The sequence below is a fragment of the Camelus bactrianus genome, chromosome 3 (genome assembly GCF_048773025.1).
Source record: "Camelus bactrianus isolate YW-2024 breed Bactrian camel chromosome 3, ASM4877302v1, whole genome shotgun sequence".
Taxonomy (NCBI): domain Eukaryota; kingdom Metazoa; phylum Chordata; class Mammalia; order Artiodactyla; family Camelidae; genus Camelus; species Camelus bactrianus.
The window spans coordinates 48,092,242-48,120,228 of record NC_133541.1 but is presented as its reverse complement, the minus strand read 5'-3'; the positions used below and the strand labels follow the sequence as shown (position 1 = coordinate 48,120,228).

The 27,987-nt window shown below is 35.2% G+C and overlaps 1 protein-coding gene across 2 annotated transcripts; it reads right to left on the bottom strand.

The window, feature by feature from the left end:
* On the bottom strand, window positions 1–27,418 carry SLC30A5 (solute carrier family 30 member 5). 2 transcript variants are annotated; one of them, XM_074359239.1, is made up of 16 exons: window positions 27,006–27,417; window positions 18,776–18,898; window positions 17,508–17,574; window positions 16,055–16,140; window positions 13,038–13,125; window positions 10,577–10,664; window positions 9,308–9,384; window positions 8,914–9,084; window positions 8,129–8,417; window positions 7,746–7,954; window positions 7,017–7,174; window positions 6,090–6,219; window positions 3,708–3,909; window positions 2,831–3,057; window positions 1,664–1,792; window positions 1–837 (listed from the first exon to the last, which is right to left on the bottom strand). In XM_074359239.1, the coding sequence occupies exons 1-16, from the start codon at window positions 27,092–27,094 to the stop codon at window positions 667–669; spliced, it is 2,304 nt and encodes a 767-aa protein (XP_074215340.1). In that variant the 5' UTR covers window positions 27,095–27,417; the 3' UTR covers window positions 1–666. The 2 variants fall into 2 exon arrangements, with proteins under 2 accessions (XP_074215340.1, XP_074215343.1); XM_074359242.1 differs by lacking the exon at window positions 8,914–9,084 and having other exon boundaries at window positions 27,006–27,418.
* Window positions 27,419–27,987: the final 569 nt, after the last annotated feature.

Genomic DNA, 27,987 nt, shown 5'->3' with positions numbered 1-27,987 from the left:
TATTACCAAAAGTAAAAAAATTTATTTTACAGAGTGGTTGGCTTTTGTAATACATCAAAACTGTAATGTTATCCTTCTCTATTCTCACTGCTGCCTCATGTCAGTGGTAGAAGTTTCTCTCAAATAATTTAGTGTACATTTAAAGTGGCAATACAGATTTTACTTAATGGACTTAAGTTATAATTAGAAACCAGTTTTATATACAGAAAATCCATAAATATAGAACTTTTATTCCTATTTTATCCTAGGGCTATGCAAAAAATTGACTAAAAATTTTTCATTTGGGTCTTTGTAATAAACATGTAAATACATTATTTACAATGGAGGTGCTTTCTGACAAAGTAAACACACAGAAGTAATTTTGGGCTTCATCAGGATCCATCATTATATGTTCATTTTCAAAGATGTGATATATCATGTTCACTCAAATTTTAAGATTCCTGTTTTATACATAATTTAAATAATTATTTTACTTGTACAATTAATGCTTCATTCTGTATTTAAATTTCATTTAAGAAAGATTCCTTGATCCAACAGTAGGCAGCTTTAAAATCTGTTCCAAATACGGCAAAATGTCTTTGTACAATTTTCTTCCTTCTGGCGATACTGTAAATAGAGTCATTTACTCTTCATTGTTCACACCCCAGGGGTAATTCTCAAGTTATCTCACATGATGTAAGTACCATCTTTGTAGTATTTCATGGATTCCATTTGTTTTGTCATAGCCAGAACATCATGAAATCCAGTACTCAGGCCAGACATGTGTTGAAAGTATGCTTCTTTTTCCACTTGAATTGTTAAATTGTTTACTCCAGCATCTTTAAGTATTCCCGTAACCTGTTATAAAAATCCACACATTTAAAGCTTTTAGATTAATGCATTTAGTGCATATGTGCTAAGTAATTGATACCACTTTTTTTTAAATAGCCACAGATAGTCAATGATATGTCCTCAAAGTAATGTTTATTATTCAGCTGGTCAAATATTACATAGAATCTTTCAGAAGGCCAGTAAACCACTGACCTGACATTCAAAGTAGAAAAGGAAAACAGCTATTGTTTCCTATTCAGTGGGTCTAGAGTAGGGATACAGGCACTCTTCTGATCTTTATCTCCAACCATGACATGTACCCTGCCAACTTTATTATTATTATTATTATTATTAATTAATTTAGGGCTACATTTATAACTTGCTTCTCGACAATCTATTGAGAACCAAAGTAGATCATAAATGAAATTTTTTTTACGTTAACTTAAGCTTGTCCTCTAAATACTAAAACTTGATTTTTAGTGGGGAGGGTATAGCTCAGTGGTAGAGCTCATGCTTAGCAAGCCCGATGTCCTGGGTTTAATCCCTAGTAACTCCATTAAAAATAAATAAATAACCCAATCCCCCACCCCAAACAAACCAAAAACACCCCCCTACAAAAACCAAAACCAAAACCAAAACCAAACCAAACAAAACCCCTAAAACACTTAACTTTAATTTTTACCATTTTCAGATATAAAACACATCTAGATGTAAAAAATAACATACTTGGACAGTTGAAAGATTGGTATTTTTGAACAATTAAATGACTATTGAGCTGTATAACTTACAATGTGTGTAATTTTATGAATGAATTACCTCAACTGAAATTACTTTAAAAACATAAGATTGTTACCTGTTGTACTATTCTTTGTTCCAGCACATCGGATGTCACCTGTATATGAATTGTTCCTGCCACAACACTGGCAGAATGACGCCAAAAATGTGGGTCTCGGTATGATATTAATCCTTCAATTTTCTGTATCTGTCAAATAAAAGGAGATGTGATTAATGAATGGACTTAGAAACTAATTTATTTAACATAAAGCAATCTTTTTGGTCCAGGAACCATTATTAAACTGATTTATAAAAACAAGTAATAGGAGAGCCCAGAAATGAGAAATGAATAGGAGGAACAACTAACTTGAGGTAAAAGTATCTAAAATATTTTGACCTGGCAGTGACGCCACAGAAGGAAGTCTGGAATAGAAAGGGAATAGGCTTACACAGGTGCCTTTACACCCAACTGCTGCACTCATTTTCACCTGTGTAAGATGTACTTTGTTCTAAACATCGGATACATTCAGTGATCTATGAGGTTCCCTTTACACTGATATAAACATTCAAGTATTATTTGTTATATTCGAGATAACATGTTCATAAGTTATCCTCCATATTCAACCACAGAGGACTGGTTAAATAAGTTACAGACTACCCATACATGTAACACTACACTGTCATTAAAAAAGTATTAGACTATTTAGACATAGTTAAGTGGGGCAAAATTTATAAAGCAGTACAAAACATTTACGGCCATTTTATTTTCAAAATATCTTTGTATAGAAAAACAACTTTCAAAAGTGTTTCTTTCCAGGTGGTAGAATTATATGTGATCTTTTTCTTTTTTTGTACTTTTCTGTACTTTGAAATTTTCTGTAACGGACGTATATTATTTTTGAAATAAAAAACTTTTTCTTGGTAGGATGTAGTATTTCACAAATTATGAGTTGAGAAAACTTTACTAATTTTATATATGAAACGAGTGGGTTGTGATGCTATACCTTAAATATTCAAGATGCCGACTTTTCACCAGCAGATCCTAATTACTTTAATATGATATGGCAAACCACAAGCTGAATACATTCTATTTTGTATTTGTTTTTTCCATGAACTGCCTACTCATACTCAGTCCATTTTTCTACAAGACTGTCATTTTCATTTTCATTTCTTATTAGGTCAACTTACTCAATTTCAAATACTATTATAAAAGGAAGAAAAATAGTGAAGAAATTATATACAGTACCTTTTCTAAGGCAGTATGTAGTTCTTTTTCATATTCTGGGGGCAGTCTCAGAAGTAGAACCTGACAGGCGTCTTTAATCAGTGGGACTACACTGAGAAATATTAATACAGCAATAAAAAGAGAACAGAGGGGATCAGCAATGAACCATCCAAACTGCTCTATAAGAACGGTGGATACGATCACACCAATACTGCCAAGTGTGTCTGCCAAAACATGTAGAAATACACCTACAAGTAAGATACAGAAAATATTAAAAATTAAAGCACATGTAATTTAGTTCTTTTATTCACTCCACAAATATTACTGTGTACCTACTATCCACCAGGTACTCTCGTAGGGGCTAGTACTTCAAAATGACTAAAAATGATCACTTCCATCAAGTGTAGTGATCACTTCCATCACTTTCATCACAGTGTAGTGGTGAAGGTAAGGATGTGGGCAACTATAACAATGAGATGAGTCTTATGATGGTGTGGTTTGTCTGAGAAGGCTTCCTAGAAATCATACATAAGCCAAGTTTTGACATTACCCGAATTACTTATATTAAAATATCAGAATAAACAGCTCAACATAAATGGCAATAAAAATTTCCTAGTTCTTTTGTAGTGAAAATACATAACAGCACACACTCAGTTATCCTTGCAACTAATATTTAATCAACTGTCACCATGAAAAGGACTCTATAATTACAACTATTTATTTAAAAATGGATTTATGAACAATCGTGATCATTTTCTATAGCAGATGGCTTCAGACTTTTTAGCTACAGATTGCTTTTTTAAAATAAAATTGTACCAGAAGCCCAGTACTTAATACAAATTAACAGTGTCAATTCAGAACACAGGTGAAAGTAGGACAATATTTGGCAAAGACTCACCCCTCATGTTAGCATTCATGCCTCCGCCTATAGATCCGTGGCTGTGACCGTGCCCATGGTCACTGTGTCCATGTGCATGGTGTGAATGGCTGTGATCAGATGAGTGACAGCTTCCTTGAGAAGCTCCATGGCTGTGGTTATGGCCATGGCTAAAGGCACAGATACCAATAAGGTTTACTATCAGCCCTCCAACTGAGACTGGCTAGCAAAAAGAGAAAAAAAAACCTTTAAATTTGTAATTTAAAAAATAAATTTGCCTTTTAAAAGTTACTATATAGCTATATATGTTTTTGATTTACAGTTCTGAAAGTACTTATAATAAAACCTAAGTTCAATAAGTAAATTTAAAAAGTGTGAATTTTACAATATTTTAGAATAAGCATTTAACTTACAAATACCAAAGTGCTGACAAGTAGAAGGACTTAGATTGCTTTAATTAAATGACTACGAATAAAAAATGTACTTGATTCATGGCTTATGAATAAATAAATGATGCCAAAGTTTTATTTTGTTTATTTAAATAAAGTTTGAAAGTATTGCTTGCTAGAGCAAATACACACATATCTGAAATCTCATTTATATTACTTGGTAAACTTTAACAGTTTAAAAGGCAATGATTGTAATTTACTAACTAATGGATTCCAAATACAGTCTTATTGTGTCTTAAATAGAGTAAAATTTCCCAAAGTAAAAAAAGTACAATGGAAAAGCAAATATATAATAGTAATCTTTCATTTTTTAAAAACAGCGTAAATGGAATTACCTTGATTTGATGTTACCACAATAACACCCCAAACAATAAATAAAGTTAGTTACCCTTGATTATTCCCTCTTACAAAACAACTTTGAAAAGTAGTTCAGGGTGCTATTTAATTTATATATGTCTACAATTTCTCCTTTAGAGAAATCCATTGTTTTATAAAAAGAACATATAAAAATAAGGGGACAGATCATTTTAATTACTTTTAATTAAAAGTAAAGGTAGTGAGAAGAGATTTACAATAGTAAACATGTACAGAGCTTATTCATTTATTCCTGTGACTCAGACCATCTGTCTGTCAGATTAAAAAATTTCAGTCAGCTTTATGATTCTGAAGATTGTTCATGAATTTTGAATGAAATGAAATACTGCTTATGGAGATCTTATCACTTCATAAACACACCTTCTCTTCTCCTGAGAAATGCTGCATTTTTCTACATTTCATCAGAATAAAAAAAAAAAAACACAGAAAGTGAAAGTCCCTTGTGATTTTACCAAGGGTTAGTCACTCCTAAGAAAATGGTGTATTTTCTATGCACATACTAATATAGATAGACACATACTTTTTTTAAACTAATAAGATCACATTAATACTGTTTTGTCATTTTTTTCACTTAGTATCTCTTGTAAATTTTTCCATGCCAGTATATATTGATAAACCTCATTTTTTATAATGGCCACATAATATTCTATTATATGAATGCCAAATTTAACTAGTCCTTTCACTGGTGAACACTGTTTTTTTCCCCCACCATTATAAACAATGGTAAAATGAATGATGGTCCTCTATACCCTTCTGTGAATATTTCTGTAATAAATATTAAAGGTCAAAGGATATGAGTATTTAAAATCCAAGATATATTTCTAAACTATAAACCAAAAACATTTTACTAATATAGACTTCCACCAAGAAGACTCAACCGCTTTTAGTCATTCAACAATTAATAGCTGACTTCCTACTACAAGCCAGGTGCTAGAATTTAAGAGTTAATATATACAGTTCAGGTCCTGAAGATACTTACATCTTAACTGTGAAAGAATGACAAATTAAACAACGGTTTTAAGTCAATGTTGCTAAAAGAAGAAAGTTCAAGATACAATGGAAATATTCAGAAAGGGAAATGTACAAATTTTGAGGTGGGAAGAGAAGGTTTAAGGCAAAGTATCCCACCAGAGGCAACACTAGAAGCAAAGTATTGAGGAAGGCGGAAAGGGCAGAAGTGAGGGAAAGGCATGAGAACTACAAGGAATGGCACATGTAAAGGTTTGGAGGTGTAGGGAGAAGAACATTAAGTTTCCTTAGCAGTAATTTAATATGGAGTAAAGCCTCTGCAAATTTCCTCAGGTATTCAAAAACAAATCTTCAAACAAAAACATCTAGTAAGTCAGAAAAAAAATCTGCATGTTACGGAATGTCATCTATTATTTTGACAACGTGTTAGAGAAAAGGATTAATTAATTTCCAAGAGTCAGCAGTGTAAATGTAAACAGCAAGATAGGAAGTTAACTGATTTAAATCAAAAATAAAAATAAAACCTTCCTAGGTCAAGCTACAAGTAGTTAAACTTTAGCAGGGAAAGAGCTGTATGAGTAGAAATTCAAATAGGAAAATGAAGACTTACTGTTAACATGTGTGTGTCTAATTCTGGAGGATCAATTAATCTAGCCACCGACTCCATAAACACAAAAAAAGCTATTACCATTAGAAAAAGCCCATTAATAAATCCAGAGAGAATTTCTATTCGTCCATACCTAAAAATGCAGAATATATTTTTAGAAAAGGAAAATGACAAATATTTAAAAAATATAAACATTGTTATGTTACAAATGAGGAAATAAGTCTAGATTTTCAACTATACAATAGCAAGATAGAAAATTACCAAGGTTTTAAATATAATAGTAACGCTGGAAGGTTCTTTCCGTATGTGTATCTGTTGAAATTGTTTATATTTATCAAAGTTGTTCTTCAGTGTTTCCTCTTACACAAAGCCTGTCCTAATTTCTTAGCAAGAAGTTATTTCTCACTCCTTTAAGCCCTTGATAGTCTCTGTATCTCTGTTACAGCACACAGATTCAGCTTTGTATCAAAATTATTTGTATTTTTGGTTCATCCATCTTTCAAAATATACACAATTGAAAATAAGAGCTGAATTTATTAATCTATTTACAACAGGTCTTATCAAAATACCTTGGACAAATAGGGATTCTACTATTGGTTGAACTGAATGATTCACTTAATGAAAGGACACTGCATGCATAGCCACTTCAAATTTTGAATGCCCTAACAGCAAAGACGTGAATGACCACACAAATTCCTCTGCCTCAAAGAACATGTTGGGCATTTTTGCTCCCTACCTATGAGAGGGGTTTGTCAGGGAGTGTAATCTTAAGCTATTGCCATTCAGTACTTATCAACTGCTTGGTTTATTTCCTCTTACCTACTTCAAATTGAAAAATGAAGCTCTGAAAAATTATTTGTATTAAAAGTAGTAAAACTTTATTCCCTGAGATGGAATTCGCTGTGTCACCCTGAGAGTCAGTGTACCTACCCATAGGAGAAAATCCGAGTTGCTTTCCATCTACTCATCAAGGCAGCAAAAAGTCCCATGACCAAAGCAGAGCAGTCGAAGAGCATGTGGAAGCCATCTGAGATCAGACCCAGACTATTGGTCAACACGCCATAGAATAATTCCACAAAGGTAAAAAGCTAAAACATGTTTAAGAAAAAATAGGGGAGGAGTGTGTTGGGAAATACTATTTCAAGAGAGATTTATCAGAATTTAATCATAAGGATTTTAACCCTTAATTACCCAAACCTTACTTAAAGGTTATTCTTACTCTTTATTTAACTGACACTCATACAGGAATCCTCATTTCATACAGTGTAAGAAACAAAGCTAAATCAGATATGTCCATCTTATAAATTATTTAAAAGGAGTTAGTTTTATTTACATGCCTGTTGAACTCAATACACTAGATTATAAAATGTTAGTAATCCGGTTGGCAGTGAGATCCTATCAGGAATAGATAAAAACCTTTAGAAGCTACATTTTCTACTGATTTGAAATAGCACACTAAACTAACATTTCTAAAATACCTCAAAAATCATTTCTTTAAGCAGTGTGACTATGATCCTGTAATCTTTCTACTATTCAGAGAAAATATAATTTTAGCCCATCTCTAATTACTAGAAATTTGAGAATTACTAAAATTGTATCAGAACTGTCAAAATTAAAATATTAAGCTTTTAAGAGAATTCTGATATTTAAAACTCTTACCAGATTCAAGCACAAGAAGTAAAAGATCTGCCTAGAGTCATTCTCCTCAAGAATTTGTTTTAGTGATTCCTTAATAAACCTAGGGATTGACTGGGAGCTATGCTGAAAAGCATCACCCATGAAGTTATAAAGTGGTGTTCCTTCAGGAGAATATCCAATTAGGGTACCTTTCTGTCCTCTCTTAGAAGGAGATGATAAGATGTTGGCAGCTAAAAAAAGAAAAAAAAAAGAATATTACAAAAAGTTTTAAAAGTTTAAGCTACCAAAACCCAACATAGTATCTGTCAGTACTAAATGTAACCACTGAACAAATTCCCAAATTAAGTAAATGACTGAACATCAGAATCCATAAGAATAAATTTGCTAAGGGGAAAAATGCTTACACAAAATGAAGAATACAGCACTCACTACCACTCCTCCAGAAAGGACGTGTTCAGTGCTCTCCTGGTGTGCTGCTTTATTCATAGCTCGAAGCTGGTCTGTTATTGGATGAGTCCAAAAATTTCCAAAAAGTAGAGCACTAATAAAAATGGGAAAGGATCCATAGCGGGCACACTTGGAAACTTCCATTTTGACTGAACACATGGAATCGACATAGAAATCCAGGATCATGACAAAAAAGATAACCGTTGTGAAAGGCATAATGAGAGAAAACCAAGACTCGACTTTACTCTAGAAATTAAAAAAAAAAACTGTCAATACTATTTGGGTATAAAGTTCATATCTTATGCTTTAGTTAATCCCTTTACATATAAACAAATATTCCCATGATTCAGTATGATTTATAAAATGCCAACATATAAGAGCTATAAGATATTGGCACTTTTCCCATTGCTCCCTAAAGTATTAAAAAACAAAAACATTATTGTTTAATAATTTTATAAATACTTGGTGACACCCAATCCTTGGGTTTGTGGGTATTAAATTGCTTCTATAACTAATTCCTTTGGGTCATAGGAATGGAAGGGATATATAAATGTAATAGTGCTTGATTTGTATTTTCTATCAACAATAAAGTTAACTCTAAAAAAAATTCAAAAACTACAAAGAAAATGCAAAGATAATTTAAGCCACCTGCAACATCAAACTGAAACAAAATACAGTATACTGAACTAAAATTTATAATAGCAATTCATTTTACTCATTACCAGTAAATTCCTGCTCTCACCTCAGTTGTCACAGAAAGAACTATGACCCATGGGCATAGGAGAAGCACAGAAACAAGATGGGATAAAGCTTGAAGGCGTTTGGCTCCACCAACATCTATGGAGAGCTTTCTGGAAGCTGTATGAAAACCAACTTTACAACACAAAGCCAGTACTAGCAACAATACTCCACCCTATGAACAAAAGCAGGTAAGTCTCATTAGAAACACACAGTCCACTACCCAACCCTTAAATACACAGTATTTAAAGAAATGGACCTAGTATGTTTTTTCTATAACCCAAATTACTGAACTACATAAATGGCTGGCAGTATTATAAATTACTGATAACTTATTTTAAATGAACTTTTAAAGTTATAGTTGCTGTAACTTTTTAGAAACAAAGGTAAGAACATACCTTGTGATCTGCCACACCTAAGAAGCCAATGGCTGTGTAAAGCATGTGAGTTAGAGCACTGTCATGATGTCCTTCAGCTAAGTAAGTTGGAGTAAAGGAAAAGAATTCCAAATATTAATCCTGAAGTTCTTCTGAAATTTTAGTTACATTATTTTGGGTTGACTATACACTAGTCTGAGGGCCTCAAACCTGACTACCCTCAACAATGTTTCTGTTAAAAAAAGGAAATAATTTAAAATTTAATTTTGGGACATAATTTATAAATTGGAATGGCCTATACTTCTTCTGATGTCTCCAAAACAATTACAATAGCACTTAAGACACAGTTGTTAAATTTTAGTACACAACCTCCAAAAGACACAGGCATACATACTATAAGTAGGACAAGGGACAAGAGCAAAGAACCTCCTTAGACCACTCCTATCCAATGGAATTAAGGATGACCTTTTGGAATGGTGTGTCAAAGCAGTCCTAAATCTATTTCTAAATCACTGACCACATAAGCCTCAGCAAAGCAAGCAGCAAGCAAAAGAGGATAGTGTGGCAACAGTTGTCTAACAATCAACCTGGAGTTCTGCAAAGTCATGCCATCCTTTTTCATTGTAACAAAGTAAACTGGGCAGTTTTAGGGCAGTATCACGAAGCAGAAGAATCAAAACTGATGATCTCAGTTCTGCTAAATGGAGTGGGCAAAGGTATGTGGATAGGAAAGAACAAGGTATGTCTGTAGAGGAAAATGAGTAGACATATTTGATTGGAAAACTGGGGTTACCTAAGAGAAGAGTGGTGGCTGAGGTGGAATTTAGAGGAGGAGAGTGAATACCAGATTAAGGAATTAGAACTTTTTCTTTCAGGCAAGAAGATGCCAAGGTTTTTCATTTAATCTCAAAAGTTTGTATTTAATAGTTCCCACTGACTTCTAAAGGGAGCATTTAAACTGTTAAATCAGAAGGGAGCAAAGAGACTGATTTTGTTTGAGTGGTAAGTCTTTTTTTTTTTTAAAAGCACGAGGACATTCCAAAATACTCTTTCATTATCCCTAAATTTCTGAAAACTTAGGGTGCTGAAAAGACATTGAGATGCTATACGATACTTAATTTAGAATGGATTTATTCATTATTTGAATCCCTGTTTAGAATACCTACATTAATCTATGAGAGTTTCATTCATGATCGATCGGTTTAATTCAGTCATACCTTCATTTCCCATTCTGCCAGTCTTCTATTTTTCTGCCAGACTAAAAAACTCAGATCTTTTGCAAAAGGATACGATGTTCAGCCATTTTAGCCATGAGATCATCATTGTCGAAAAGCAATAGGCAGATCACAGCAATTATGAAAAAAGCAGCCCCCCTTGTCTGAAAATGAAGAGAATAATACTAAGTGGCTATTTCAAGAGTTAATTTTTAAGACTACAACTATACAAATGCTAAAGAAAAATTTTTTCAAATAAATATTTAAAGAAAAAAATAACACGACATTAAAGGCCTTATACTATATAATACAAATTTACAGTATTAACAGTTAAGATAAGTAAAGAGCTCCAACAAATTTTGCAGGATATTTTAAGGGCACTTAAAACATATATTAATGACAACTTCCAACTGTCTCCTTGCTAATATGGATAGGCATGTTACCATACACAAACCATTAAATGCCCACAGAACTAATCTTAAATGTTACTTTGCTTCTGTTTGAAAAACCCAATTAGCTAAGGAATAATTAGTAGTGACTTATTTTATTCTACAACATGCAAGTGATAGAGAAGACAGTTGATTTACAGTAATATCAATATTCTAGTTACCACTCTTCTAGGATAAAAGAACTAAGAAGGCATGTTAAGAAAATCAGCAAAGCCATTTCTAATATCCAGTAAAGGTATAAGGCACTTAAAAGCTGATAAACTTACGTTCTCATTTCAGGGAAAGGAGTGTGACAAAAGAAAATTATAGAAAGAACATACTAGCAAGGTTTATGCAAATATTTCAGAATTTGGGGTACAGAAGCAATCTAAAAAGCATTATTTACACAGTCCCTACTTACAAATTTACAGGTGTAACACCAGATACTTCCATAAAGTAAATATTTTAAATGAAAAACGATTAATCTAGTTTATTCATTACATGATTACTACACTTGATAAATTCTCTATTAATGTGGTAGGTATTCTGACTAAAGTCAGTATACATAAACCACACAATTTAAAATTTCATCATTTTCATTGGATCAGGATACGGTAACATTAACAATACCCAAATATGGAGAATATAATTTAATCTTTTGATAACAAAGAGGGCAAATGAGAATTCTGCAGTGCTTCAGAGTCAGAACTGAGGAAAAAATAAAAATTACAGACCTTGTCAGATGCCTAGATTCGTTACTGACACTAAAGAGAAGAGATGCAAGATCTGTACTCTCCTTTCTGATTATTAGTGCAGCAAAATTTTTGTTTAATGTTTGAAAATCATTTGTATTTCTCTTGTGAGTTGTCTTTCCCTGTCCTTTGCTTATTTCTGTTGAAGATCTTAAGCATTTTGTTAACTGATTTGAGTGATTATATTTTAAAAGAAATGTAAAACTTTTATTTGTGGCAATTTGTTACTGTTATTAGTTTGTTGTTAGCACAATAATTTCTGTTACATGGAAGTTTGTAATCATTATGAAGTCAAATGTACTGGGTTTTCCCTTTGTGATTTTTTTTCCCCATGGCTTGTCTGCTCGGAAAGTTCTCTGCCCATAGATTAATCATCTATCTATATATTACTCTATGTTTTTACAAATATCTTTTTTTTTTTAACCACAAAAATCTTTAATCCACTTGACATTTATTTTGGAGCACTCAGTGAGTAAGGGGGAAAGATTAAATAGTAGCATATACTTGAATATCCATGATCCAATTTGAAATCTACAGGCTGCCTAGATACACTCTGCTCTATTTGGCATGTTACTTTATTTTATTCATCTGCCTCCAACACTTAGTCTGAAAGACCCTTTCAGAATGAGACTATTTTACCTTATTTACCTTTATTTCTCCTTTTCTCTATAACTAGGACAGTGCATCACACACTGGAAGCATTTAATTTGGTAAATAAAATTACTGTAGCTGTAAGAATTTATAATTGCAGACTGGTGATGCACTTACCAAAAAGAAACTAATGCTTAAATTATGTAGGATGAACAGAGTTTCCAAGCTGGCAAAATATTCACCAGACTTTAAATATAGTAAGTTCTTAGGTATGTATTTTCCAAAAATGATGTATAGGAGTTAAGAATGAGGTAGGGGAGGGAATCGGGTATGAAGAAACATGAAGATGTTTGTGGTGATTAGTCAGTTATGTATCTTGATTGTGGTGATGGTTACACAAATCTATACACATAAACAAATACACACATAAGAGTGGATGTAAAACTGGTGAAATCTGAATAAGGGCTATGGATTGTACCAATGTCAATTTCTTGGTTTTGACAGCATACTTGAGTTGGGTTAAGAAGTTACTTTTGAAACTAAGGGAAGTGCACAAGGACCTCTCTGTACTATATGTGCAGCTTCCTGGGAATGTATAATGATTTCAAAATAAAAAGTAAAAATAAAACATTTGTGAGAAAAATTTATAATTAGCAGAAAAAGCCCCTGCATTCTTTTAAATGGTAAAGGATACTATTTATTGCCTTGGATAGTATTTTACATTTATACTTTCAATTTTCAAGTAACTAATAATGGAAAATTCTACCTTTGCTGGTCCTCCTCCAGAACTAGTGAACAAAACACTGAGCAGTGAGATGACAACAATATCACTGTGTTCGAATAGCAGCAAAGTCCTACAAAAATAAAACATTATCATTCATGAAATATATCTGATCTTTATCAGGAAGCATGAATTTAACTAAAGTAAGAGAAAATAAATTTTTCCCCTTGATTTCATAGAACATTACAGGAAAAGTAGATAGTTACAACTGTTTTGGAAAACATTTTGGCATTATCTACCTTAGAAAGGTTGAAGCTACAAATATCCAATAATACGATTTGTAGGATACTACTTATACTACTTATATCATACAGATTTCTTGTATACTTGTACCAGGACACACTTATAAGACATCAGCATTGTCTGCAGTAGCCCCAGACTGGAAACAATCTAAATGCCCACTGAAGAGAGAATGGATAATATAACTTAGAGTATATCCACTCGACTCCTACACAGTGGTAAAAATGAATGCAATTCTATGAATATTCTAAGAAATATAGAACTGTATACTTTATAGACAATGTTTGGGTCCTCTTCTCCCTCCAATTCATACATTGAACCTAGTCCACAAAGTGATGGTATTAGAGGTATGGAGCACCTTTGGGAGGTGCTTAGGTCATGAGGGTGAAGCCCTCACATCATGATGGGATTAGTGCCTTAAGAGACCACAGAGAGCTCCCTTGCCCCTTCTGCCACGTGAGGTTACAGTGAAGAGACAAGATAGCTGTCTATGAACCAAAAAAAGATCAGTCACCAGACACTGAATCTGCTTCACCTTGGTCTTCCTAGCCTCCAGAACTATGAGAAATACATTTGTATTTTTTATAAGTCACCTAGTCCACAGTATTTCTGTTATAGCAGTCCAAACGGATTAAGACAAAAAGAGTGAATTTTAATGGTATGTGAATTATATTTTATGGTATGTGAATGAACTACATATATACTACACACATTAAAATGGGCAAATCTCAAACATAATACTGAATGGACTGAGGAGCCCAGGGACATCCCTCGGGGAGGGCCAGCCCCCACGCTCAGCAGGTGACTCAGGGGCCCGAGCCCCAGGCCAGGTCGATGGGAGGCTGCAGTGTGCACACCATGATCTCAATAAAAGCTGTTCTGACATGGGAAAAAAAATTACTGAATAGAAAAAGTATGCTGCAGATAAATACCTGCAAATAAATAACTTGCAAAGTTAAACATTAAAAAAGAAATATGTACATATATGGAAAAGAAAACCAAAAGAATGAAAAACAAAACTAAGATGCTGGTTACATCCAATGGTAGAGGGAGAGGGGGTACAATCAGGAAGGGGATGCACAGAGCTTCAAAGGTATTGGTAAGGCTTTATTTGGGGGACTGTATGTTAATACATGAATAGTCATCTTATTATTTAAACATATTAATTTATATTTATTCTTTTATATATGTAACATTAAAAAAATTTAAACACATAATCACCAGCCAAAGGGAGCTTATAGGATCTACATGGTAACATATTTTTTAGCTGCTCATTAAAAAATTTTTCATTTTTCCTCATTACTCAATAGTCTGTAATGAGAAAACAGCAATGATAACTTTAGTTCTATTAGTATGTGGGAGATTACAATTTTAAAAAATAAATATATCAGCAGAATGTTACTAACCGAAAATAAGACAGGCTATGAAACACCAAAGGAGTCTAATTAAGAAACTGAATGATGATTTTAGTAAAGGAATGAGTGGGGCCATGTTGGCAGAGGAGCTGGTGGTAGTGAGGGGTTATGAGGGCAGAAGCAGATGACGAAAGAGCCAAGTAAGAATTTAACAATTTTCCCTCTCCTTCCTTATCCTAACACGTAGGGACAGTGATTTAGTAACACACACATAGACCAAAACAACACTTCATGAATAAGAAATTAAAAATATTAGAGATGATAAGCAATACTACCTCTCAGTCATACTCAAGCATAAGCTGAAAGAGCTTTTCCCAAGCTGAGAAATTCCAGCCAGCTTTCCCACCACTCCAGGATGCTGTTGCTGTCACAGACAGGGATGTGACACTGGAATCATACATACTTCGCATTTGACAAAGTACAGGGTAAACAAGCAACAGGGACCCAAAACCCAGAGCTATTCTATTGGTTGGGAGAGGGGAAAGGGCTTTACACAAAGCACTTCCCACTGATCACTTTCTCCTCTGTCCACCCTACTATTTGGAGTGAGATTCTTTAGAACATCCTCCATCTTACTCCTTACTTCTTGTCCCCATATTCCCCCTTCATCAATGGCAATGTACTTTTTCTTACACATTTACTCAGTAAGTTTAGAGACATTTAGACACAGAGAAATATTACAAGAATGCATAAGCACAGTTGCACATGTTATAATTCCTATTAAATAACCCTAAAGCACTCCCCACCCCACAACTGAACCATTTACATAAAAAGATCACTCTTAAAAAAAGAAAAGATCATTCTATATAGATTTACGGAAATATGAAATGAGAGTTAACTCATCTTTAATCTGATGATTGACACACTATTCCCAAGACATTTGTTTATAATCCTATCTTTCAAATAGTTTCTGTGGGTAGTAGAGGATTTTCCGAGTTGTAGGTGGGGAATAAAAGCATTTCAAAATGTTTTTGCTCTTCTCCTTATTGTTTGATTTTATTTGCCATTTCAGATTTTTTGTTTCTAAAATCAGCCACTAAAAGAGATCACCAATGAATAATAAAAAAGCCACTGAAGCTAAAATTTTTCTGAAACTGTTTGGACCCTAGTAAAGTATCTATGATAGATCATAACCAATATATTAATTGCATTCACCAAAGAACTAGTCCACAAACTAAACAGGCTCTCAGTACAAATATACTTGTTGAGTTGTACCCAATGTTACAGAAGTGAAAGAAGCATTTGTACATAATAAACACAAATATTTGATATAAAACATAATGGCACAAACTAATATCCAAAGTGAAGAAATATAAACAAACATTCAAAATATGCATTTTTATTTACCTTAATGGTCCACAAAGAGTGAGGCCAAAAAACCACAAAAGTGAAATGATACATCCAGCAACTGCATGTTTAAATATTTTGATCCACTAAAAATGGAAACAAAAAAATAAAAAATTTCAGTCATACGTTTTGCTAAATATCTCAAAATCTTAAATAAAACACATAGGGAAAGATGATGGGAACAGTTAGATATTTTAAAGGCTAAATAACTACATATTTTGAAATGAAAAATAGTATTAAGACCCCTTGACTAAATCTAGATTTGCAAGATAGTATTGTTTTCCATTTTTTATATTCTTGTCTGATGTTAGATCTTGAAATCTTTTTCTACAGAGTACAATTTTCTCTGTTTTGTATACTAGTTCTCACAAGTTTGCTAGGAACATAATGTTTTAGTCTTTAAATTCTTCTCAGCAGGAATATTCAATTTTTCAATTACTTGAAAAGAGGGGGAAAAAAACTAAGACAGGGTTTAAAATATTAATCTCATTTGATTTTTTGGGAGGGAAGGTAACTAGGTTTATTTATTTATGTATTTTTATTTATTTTTAGAGGAGGTACTGGGGTTTGAACCCAGGACCTTGTGAATGCTAAGCATGTGCTCTACCACTTGAGCTATACCCTCCCCCTCTTCATTTGAAAAAAAAATTTTTGGTCTCTGAAACAGAGGTACTTAAATTTGTCATTCTAATAAAAAAAAAATCATGGCACAGGTTTCTAAGTTGTGGCATAAAGCAAACATGTAGTAGTGTAAAACTACTGTCCAAAGAGGTGGTACTGTGAGATGATTATGCAGAATGCAGGACACTTCTGATATGCAGGTTCAAGCTCAGATACTTAAAGGGAATAATGATGATCAGGGTGACAGCTAATACGTATTGCATATTCTCTGTATGCCAGGCACTATTTTACTATTTTAAGAACTTTACATGTTTTAATTCATTTATTCCTCACAGCTCCATTAGGAAGGTGTTATCTCCATTTTACAGGTGAGAAAAGGAAGGTAGAGGAATTAAGTAAATTGCTCAAAGTAAGTGTTAGTAAGGAGAACAAACATGAATTTGTCTGACTCCAGAGGCCTCATTCTTAACCTCTATGTTTTATCTGCTTCTCAGTGACATTTATATTAGGCTCTTGGGCATGTCTACATGTGGGATTTGTAACTCTTCCAGAGTATGGATCCTGTATTAAAGAAAATAATTATATGCATGCTTTAAAAATGTTCTACCCTCCTCTACATTCCATTTTAAACATTCCATCATCTTAGGACTTGATAGTTTACTCTTGAAGCCTCAGTTCTGAAAAGATTAAGCCAAGAGCAAGCTAACTTTGGAAGCGTTCTGCTGTGCACCTAAAATCATTCATTAAGTAACCCTGATCAAGGAAAGAGCATTGTCTCCCGGCCCACCGGGTAAGAAGCTACTAGGACAAAAGGATTCTGCAAAAAACTCACCTGGTGTTTGGTAATAGTTTTCCCAGAAGAAAAAGGCTTTTGAAACAAAACCATAAAAAATGCAGTCCTGTGAATATTGAAACATTAATATATTAATATTAATCAATCTTATATACAAGGTGTGGCTTTAAGTAAAGACATCTAAACAAATATACTAGAACTTGAAGGGTATGTCAGCCTCTAAAGAAATAATATCAGAGAACAACACTTATTTTAATAAGGCTTCCACTGCAACACCTTGGGAATTCTTCTTTCTTTTCTAACTGCCTCCAGAATTGGTTTACAAGCCACAAGAGAAAAGAAGTCTCCACATTTTTTCACACTTTGAAATACCAAAGAAAATAATTCCTATATTCTCCAAAATTCAGTAATAACAAATTTTGAAATAGGAATGAATAAAGTACTAATCATATATCCCTACCTTTCACATTGCCAAAATAGTTATATAAAAATATGTACAACTGGTACTTAAAATCTCCTTGTCAAGAATCACTCCCCATAATTACTACAATTATACCTCCAGGAGTCTAACAGATTCTTATTAATACAGAAGGTGGTCACTATCAATCTCAAGGTCCAGAGAAGCTTTATTTAGAGAGAATTTCTTAAGATATACAGAATGTAAAATTTATACTATATGAGGACCCTGTACTGTGAAAGGAACCTGTGGTGAACACAGCCCAGCATGTCTGAACTTGGAAAATAAGAGACATCTGTGCCAAGATAAGTCTCAGGTGATAGTCTATGCCTGCTGGAAGACCAGACTGCACCAATAATATGGTCTGCGAATCCTGAGGGCCCCTGAGACCCTTTCAGGGAGCTGTGAGGTCCAACTATTTTTATAGACATATTAAGATATTATTTGCCCTTTTCACTCTTATTCTCTCAGGGGTACAGAGTGGAGCTTTTCAGAGGCTGGTTCATGTGAGATACTGTAACAGACTGAATGCTGATGCAGATATGAGAGTCCAGCTATCTTCTATTAAGCCAGATGTTATCAGAATCTGAAAAAAAGCCTCATTAACACAAACTAAAGTAAAAGTCTATATTTTGGCAAGCTAACAGAGTATGACAAACCTTTTTTTTTCCCCCAGTCTCTTTGTACCTCTAACCTTAGATATTCTTTTAAAAAATATTTTATGATGTATCTGTCAGGAGGAATAAATTGCACAAAATATTCTATGTAACATTTCCTAAACATATTCAGCTTAAAGAGGATTTTCAAAGAAGTTAAAAAGCATTAAGGAAAAGAAGAACCACATACTCACCCAAGTTTTAATATAAAAATGAACTGAACAATGTGAACTACTTTTAGGAGATCATATGATTCAAAAAGTCCCACAGCCTTCAAAAGTTTAGTGAAACACAGTAACACAATATATTTCGTTAATCTGAAAAGTAAAAACAGAAACAAGTTTCAGTATCATTGGAATCACAAGGAATTCTGTAATCTTTGTTTTTTTCTTACTATACAAGCAATAGGGGTAAAACCATAAATATAAACAAAAAATGAAGCAAAAACTCAAACAACTCACCATCCATGTGATAACTACCATTAACACTATGATATATACTTCTAGATTCTTTTCATTGTATGTCTATGAACATATTATGTATAGACACAGTCTGTTAAAAAAAGGCCAAACTAAAATAAAAATGTTCTTGGTTAACTGAGTTGCCTCAACTATTTTATAATGTACTTTTTAAACAATTAAACAATTAATCCAAACAAAGAGAATGAAAACAGAAACCAAACTCTATCTGCCATGAAATGAGAAGACCACAGTACTGAAAGGTAGGGAGGAATGGTAAATGCCTTAGGTTTGCCTCTTTTCCCTAAGTGACTGCAGTGAGAATCACAGATTAAGTCAATGACCTGACCTAGAAGTCCTGAAAAGGCTCAGGAATCTGAGCAGCTCAGAAAGGGCGTGGAGAGCTGAAAAGAGAAGGACCATTAGGAAGTCTTCCAGGTAGTTAGGTCCCCAGATTCCCATCCAGCACAGCCAGGCAACCATCCCTCCTCAATCATGACAGGACATGTGAAGCTTAGCCTCTGGAGAGGTCTAGACATAAGACAAAGGGGAAAGGAGGGATGAGGTGTTGGATGAAAATCATGGAGATTAAAAGGAAGCTTCTCTTCTTAACCACACCCTACTTGCGTTCCCTCATTTACCTCTAACATCCTAAGAGCCAAGCTTCAATCTCCCAGCAGGAGATCCCTTCTTTGGAGAAGCCCACTAGGGGACAAGCCCCATACAGGTTTTCTAACCAGCTTTTTAGGGCTCACTCAAATATGAATGGCCAAATATGGATAACCAATCCCTTAAGATAAGCCTATAATATAAGAGACCAAACAAACAAAAACAACCAAGAAATGTAAAAGATATAGAGATCATAGAAAATAGCAGAAAACAACAAAAACCATAATATTCTTTGGTAAGAAAGAATAGTGCATCCATGAAAAAATTAGGTTGCCATAAAAAGAAAGGAAAAAGGAGCTCCTGAAAAAGTAGCTAGAAAACAGAGAAGAAATCATCTCAGTTTTCTAGACTGGTAGTCATCTTTGATCATATACGTCGAGTAATAAAAACAATTCTGCAGGTGAAACCCATTATTTATTTGTAAATAAAGAACATATACTACTGTACTGATATTATTATATATTATAAAACATACACAAATTAGAAATGAAAAAGAATGAGATAAAAAGTTGAGAAATTCTAATATTTCTTCCCCTAACCTAACAGATCATCTTTGCAAGTCATTCAGGAGACTGCTTTTTAAGTTTACCTCTAACAGTTGTTAATAAATTAAAAAGGAGGTACAAGGGATGTCCAAGATCAGCACACTGGCAGGAATTTCTCTACTAATGGGAGAAAAATTCAAAAAAATAAACACGGATGTTTAAAGGAAACCTGTCATTCAAACAGTAGAGTTAAAACAATTTGGTACACAGTGGTATCAATGTATGTAGAATGATATAAAAATTGATGAATGTGAATCATTGAGTACCATGGCACTGAATCAACAAACAGTAATCTGATTAGGAAGGCACAGAAATATATATTTTAGGGAGATTTTGATGCAACTATTAAAATAAATTTCGGTCCCTGAAAGAATGAATCTCAGCAGTTCCAACATCTTCACCATCTGAATGGCTCCTTTCTGTTTTAGTCCAAGTAATATCATACTAAATTAAATAAAGTCAGATTTGGAACGAAGTGGATTTTTTTTATCATGAACATAATCTGGTGGTTTTAACATTGTGATCATTAATCACCAAGAAGCTAATAAAAATGTTATTGTGGAATAATGAAAGTCAAATCCTAAAGCACAGAAGTTCCTACTTAATCCACTTGTAGAACAGTATAAACTTCACTGAAATTTCTGTTTAAAAGATCAACTAGATTTTCTGGGGTGATAAAAATGTTTTATAGCTTGATTGTGCTGAAAGTCATATGGGTATACATTTGTGAAAAATGCAAATTAGTACCTTTAAAATCTATGCATTTTACTGTGAGTATATGTCAATGAAAAAAGGAGTAATGGAGAAAATAATAAAATTTATGAGACCAAGTGTATTTTGTTTCTGGATTGTCTGTAGACTGGCTGAAAACACACAGGACAATATGCAAAATCTACCAAATCTCTAGCAATTTTCTAGGTATGAAAGTAAATGTATATGTGCTAGAAAAAATAGAACACTAACATTAAGAGCTGAAAAACACCTTAGAGATCCTCTAGCCCAATTCCTCTCATGTCATAGGCTTGGAAGTTGAAGCCCACAGAGTTAGCTAGCATCAAGCCCACGTCTCTTAAGCATGCTCTTTTAATATGTCACACAGAAAATCAAAGTTCAACCAAAAGGCTTTGAGGGTTCCCATCTTCTAAACTGTTCCCAATTATACATTCACACTGGCTCACACGAACAGTAAAATCATCTTTAAATATGAAAGACAAAATGCGTATTAAAACCTAAGATTAATTTAGATTTTGGCCCATTTAAGCGAGAGAAAAAAGTCATATAAACTGAAGCAAATTTAACTATATCAATGCAAATTAAACACTCTAGTCATGGCAGTAATTCATAATTAGCCAATAAAAGTACTACTTGAGCTAGAAACGTTTTGTTTATTCAGTTCTTAACACAGGGACTTGCATAATACGTGCTCAGCAAATGTTTACTAAATGAAAGAGCGCTAACTCTGCAATTACACTGAGTGATGCAGTAATACCTAGCACAGCAATACAGGTAGTACAGTAACACAGCACACGGCTGGCACGCGAGCTGCTGGCAATTTAAACTATCATCAACCCAGCCACGCATGTAGAATGAAGGAAAAGAAAGACATCAAGCAGAGAGGGAAGTTCAAAACTTTAAGTGCTTTACTCCTTAAGTTCTTTACTAGGTGGGAGAAGAAGGCAGCAGGACAGAAGCAAGGACACAAAGAACACTGTCAACAAGACAGAGAGGGAAAAAGCAAAGACCAGGAAAACAGACAGAGGTACATTAAAAATCACAGCAGTCTAGAAATTCCTGATGTCAGCGAAGAGCCTAGGACATCCTTCATAGGGCTATGAAGCCATTCTTCAAATACTCTCTGCTCACTTACAGAGTCAGGGGCCATTTGTGGCTCAAGAGGCCCTCAGGTAAAACAGCCTTCCCTCTTCCTGATAAAAGGGCCCGAGGCAGCTGGAAATAGCTGTGCGTTCTCTCTGACTTCAAAGGAGGACTTTTATCTTAAAAATGTTATCTAAGTGTTCACATTCTCTAAAAGGGTTACCATTTTATAATACGCCTGAATATGAGAGCTATACTTGGGATGACAGAGAGCAAAGACCAAGAATGTGGTACAGAGCGATACCACTGAAGGGCTGAACAGATACAAGTAACCTCTGGTCTCTTTTATGTAAGAATATATCTGTAGTTGTTTAAAGCTCTCTTAGTTTGGTTACTTACAACTAAATGCATTTCTGGGTGCCATCCAAGAAACTAAATGCTTAATAGAGGCCCTGCCCTCAAGGAGTTTGAGGTCTCAGAAAGATAAGCAAGAAACAACTATTTATGAGACCTAGGTAAGCAACAGAGTTCTAAGGAAATATATGTGGAAGCAAGTATTTTAACTAGGGAAGCGAAGGTCGTCTTCAGAGTCTGAGATGCATACATGTATATTAAAGGCTAAGTAGGAAAAACCCAATCAAAAAATGGGCATAAGACCTAAACAGACATTTCTCCAAAAAACACATACAGATGGCCAACAGGCACGTGAAAAGATGTTCAACATCCACTAATTATTAGAGAAATGCAAATCAAAACTGTAATGAGTTATCACTTCACACTAGTCAGGCCACCATTAAAAAGTCTTCAAATAATAAATGCTGGAGAGGATGTGGAGAAAAGGGGACCCCCCCCCCTTCACTGTTGGCTGGAATGTAAGTTGGTGCAGCCACTATGGAGAACACTATGGAGGTTCTTTAAAAAACTAAAAATAGACTTACCCTATGATCCAGCAATCCTACTCCTGGGCATATATCCTGAGGGAACTCTAATTCAAAAAGACAAACACGCCCCAATGTTCAAAGTGGCACTACTTACAATAGCCAAGACATGGAAACAACCTAAGTGTCCATCGACAGACTACTGCATAAAGATGTATGTGTATATGGTGGAGTATTACTCAGCTATAAAAAAGAATGGAATAATGCCATGTTTAGCAACATGGATGAACTTAGAGATTATCATACTAAGTGAAGTAAGTCAGACAAAGACAAATATCATATGATATCATTTATATGTGGAATTAAAAAAAATGATACAAATGAATTTATTTACAAAACAGAAACAGACTCATAGACATAAAAAACAAATCTGCAGTTACCAAAGGGGCAAGAGGGGTGGGAAGGATCAATTAGAAGTTTGGGATTAACAGATACACACTACTATATATACTGTAAAAAAAATAGATAAACAACAAGGTCCTACTGTTCAGCACAGGGAACTATATTCAATACCTCGTAATAAACTATAATGGAAAAGAACCTGAAAAAGAACATATACATGTTTTAACTGAATCACTTTGCTGTACACCTGAAATTAACACAACACTGTAAATCAACTATACTTCAATTTTTAAAAAAAGACTAAGCAGGAATTATGAAGCAAGGAAAGGGAGGGAGAATTTAAAAATACAGAGAGCAGCATATGCAGAACACTAGAACTAGGAAGAACTTTTGAAGAAAGCTCAGTTCACAAGATTATGCTCATAATGATCAGAAGTCATCAAGAAAAAGGTAAATTATATTTAATATACTTGTTTTAAGGAGATGGAGCAATATGTAAAATTATTTCTAGATAATTTTTATTTAAAGTATTAACAAAACTCAAAAATTTGGCACTTCAATAGCAAGATTCAGTCATATGGAACATTGTGAAAAATACTTCTTGATGATATATTACTATTATGACCTTTCTGACACTATTCTCTTTCGGCTAAAAAACAGATTATAAAAGTAATTCTTGAATAGCTGGTTGTTATAAAAGTTTTAAATAAAATCATTCCCAATTTCCTCTTCATAGGTGACCAACTGGGGACACCGAAACGTTTTCCTTTGCATCACCATGTATGGACACACCTGTATTTTAGATACATTCATGTATTCACAATTGTACACATATTTTGATATTGCTATGTGACTTTTCATCTAATACATATTGAAGCTCTTTTGTTATTATTATTATTAAATTAGGAAAATTATTTTAACATTTAGCTAAAAGATGAATACTTTGATTTTTAAAGTCTCAGTTAATGAAGTCTTCCTGTTGTGCTAAAGACAAAACACTAGCTAGGTCAAGTAACCATATACTAAGAAGTACACATTCTAAGTTCATGCTGTGGAGGGAAATATACTATTGGGGGAGAGCTAGGGGGTGATGAAAGGAGGCTCTTAAACGTGGGCAGTGGCTCCTGACCTACTCACTGACCCTTTGGGCAATTTAGGGGGATCCAATCCACCTCCCCAACTTCTAAATCATTACTTGCCATTAGTTAGTCTCATCAAAGGTATCACTGGTCTTTTCTTTGAAGGGTCAGAAAAATCTCTGGTTCTTTAAACATGGAATTACTGAAATTTGGTTTTGGGTTCAAACTGCTTCTTGGGCTTTGCCCACTGCAGTAGCTCACAGTTCTCCAGTTAAAAAACAAAATCAGTGCGTGTGTGTTAAGTCAAGTTTGATTCATTCAATAAATATTTAAGAGTCTACTGAGTAGAAGGACCTATGCATGGGGCTTAGGGTAACTGAATCCCAGTTCAGTTATTAGGTGTGTGACCTTGGGAAAATTATTTAACCTTTCTATGACTTAGTTTCCTGGTTTGTGAGTAAGGGACACAACTACTGAGTCTGTGGCACTGTTTTAAGGATTAAGTGAAACGCTGCACTCAAAGTACCTGGAACACAGGAAGTGCTCAGCCAATGTCTGCTGTCACCCTCTGGCCTGTCCTGCAAAGAGGACTTATTGAAACCAACATAGAAACACTTAAAACAATTCATATTTGTGAATTCAGGCATAAAAATATCCATAACTAAAGGATTTGTCAATTAGTTTTTGTGGCACATTATAACCACTATTTAATTTTTAATCGACATAAAGGAAAACTCCTGCAACCTGGAATCTATTCAAAATTCAACCAATCCTGGGTTGAATTTGACTCTGCAATGAACTACAATAGGAGGGCAGCTCTGCTAAGCAAGTACGAAAATAACATGGCAAAGGACGGTTTACCACATAAGATCATAAGCTCTTGAGTAAATAACAACTTTGAACTATTTATTTAAAAATAATTACAAGCTTACAGAAAAGGTGCAAGAATAGAATACCCTGCACCTAGATTCTCTAATTGTTAACATATTATCTTGCTGGCCTTATTATCTCTCTCTAAATACACAAAGACTTTTCCCCCTCAACTATTTTTTTCTTTAACTGAAGTACAGTCAATTATAATGTGTCAGTTTCTGGTGTACAGCAGAATGTCCCATTCATGCATATACATCCATATATTCGTTTTCCTATTTTCTTCATTAAAGGTTATTACAAGATACTGAACATAGTTCCCTGTGCTATACAGAAGAAACTTTTTAAAATCTATTTTTATATATAGTGGCTAACATTTGTCCTCAACTATTTAAGAGTAAGTCACATACATCATGCTTCTTTACCCCTAAACACTTGTATTTCTTAAAACATGGACATTTTCTTATAAAAATCAATAGGGTTAACTACAGAAAATTTAACATGAATATACTCAAATCTATTGCCCGCAGTTCTGCAGTCTGCATTTTGTCAACTGACATGGTACTGTCCTTTACAGCATTTTCCCCTCCATTAAATCTACAAAAGAATTGCCTATTGCATTTAATTGTCATGTCTCAGTAAATAATACCTGATTGCTGATTCTTACAAAACCGAGTTGCTCAAAATAGATTATAAAATTCAACTTGTACTACAGAAATGCAGCTGACTTAAATTCTGTTTTAGCATTTTATGTGTTCTTTCCTTTTCACACACAAAAAATTGTTAGTAATGCGATTTCTACAGTTCCAAAGAATTCATCAGAAGGATCTCTAAGTCTCAAAGGAGGTATTCAAGAGCAAGGAAAAAAAAAAAAAAACAAGAAAAATTTAACCTCATTTAAAAAAAAGTCAGTGAAAACCAGTCCCAACCAAACTGTTGAGCCATATTTTACGCATCTTTGACACTACCTCAGAAGCTAGGACAGGTCAAGAAGGACACATTGGAAAGTGGTCACTGTACTTACCTCTTGGGAGTTAGTGGGAGCATTGCGGGGAAAGTTAAGGGGAATTTTTCCTTTTTACTCTGTGAATTTCCGTACTGTTTGAACTTTTGACTGTGAACAGACATTTATTTAGTAAAAAATAAAATATGCCAAGAAAGGAAAAGAAAAGTAGATGACAGGCTGAATTCTCTATGTGCAGGGTAAACCTGAACATCAAAGTTCATCTGTTTGTACTTTGGTTTCTTCGGCTGAAGAGATGATGGTGACCCTTCCTCTAACTTATGCAGGCAGACGTCAGAAAGGTTAAGTATCATCAAACTACTATTTCAGGGAGAAAGAGCCAACAAAAATGCTCCTCATAGGTTAGAAAAACCTCTCACGTGAATTGGCTGGCGGTTCTAAGGTTAACGGTCTGCCCCGAAAACCAGAAACTCTAGCAGAACCTTCCTGGATCTCAGAGCATTCATTCTGCAGCGGGCAACCGCGGAGCCAATGAAAGCTAGCGGCGGCCTGGGAGCCGCGGAAGAGAGGACGGAGGGCTCCGCGGCGCGTGCTGAACACACGAGCGCGTTCCGGACTGTCAGCGGAACCGGAGGGACGCCGGTCCCCGCGCGCACCCGGAGCGATCTGGGCAGCGGCCGCGGAAGGTGCGTCCGGGCGGCCGAGGAGCGAGCTTAGGAGGCGGGAGCCCGATCCGTCCCTTACCGAGCGCTGGGCACGTCCACCGGCCCGAGGCCGCCGCCGCCGCCGCCGCCGGGGCCGGCTAGCACGTCCCCGCCGTATTTCTCCTCCATCCCGGGGATCAGGAGCCGCCGCCGCTGCCCCCGCCGCGGGGTCTCCTCATGTCTCTCCGCGGCCGCGGAAGAGCGGGCGCAGGCGCGTCACTCCCCCATGACAGCGGCCCCGTCGGGTCCCCTCATGCCGGGCCGCCGCTGCCGCTGTCCCCGGCTCCGGCTCACGAGCACACGCGCGTCGCGACTAGGCCGCGGACAGTTCCGGCGGCGCCGGGTTCCCCGAAGGCTCACCAGAGCGGACGCCGCCAGGCCACGTCATCAGGCCCAGCAGCCCTCACTCTCCCGGGAGTGCCCGACCCTGCGCATGCGCACAACACAACACTGGCCGTCCCTTCCCCTTCCTTAGGCTCCTCCTACCACGGGGCTACGGATCGAACATTCGCCCTCTATCAGCCCCTTCCACTGACGCGGTTTGAGCGCTAGCCTGTCCCTGCAGCGCCACCTATAGGCCATCAAGGGTACGGGGGGTTCTACTGGCGCCGAGAAGGGGAGCGTGGAAAATGCACAACGTGTGATAAAATTGAATAGAATTTCTTTTAACTTCTGGCTCCCGACTGTGCTACTTAATCCTGGCACATCAATAAATCTAGGCAGGTAGGGCTAGGTCTTATTAGGTTGTTTTTTTTTTTCCTGTTGCTAAATTGTTCGGAATGTGGGCTCCGGTGTTTGTCTTGGATTGAATCCCAATTCTGCTTCTTACTAATTGTGTCACTTGGCCTTTATGTACCTCAGTTTTCTTACCAGCAAAGTAAGAATAGTAATATCTATATCATAGGGTTCTTGGGGGGGGATTTTATATATATTAATACGTGGGAAGTGTCCATGACAGTGAATGGTGTATAGTAATCAGTAAATGTTAGCTATTATTATTACAGGGAAATTTGAGGACTGGG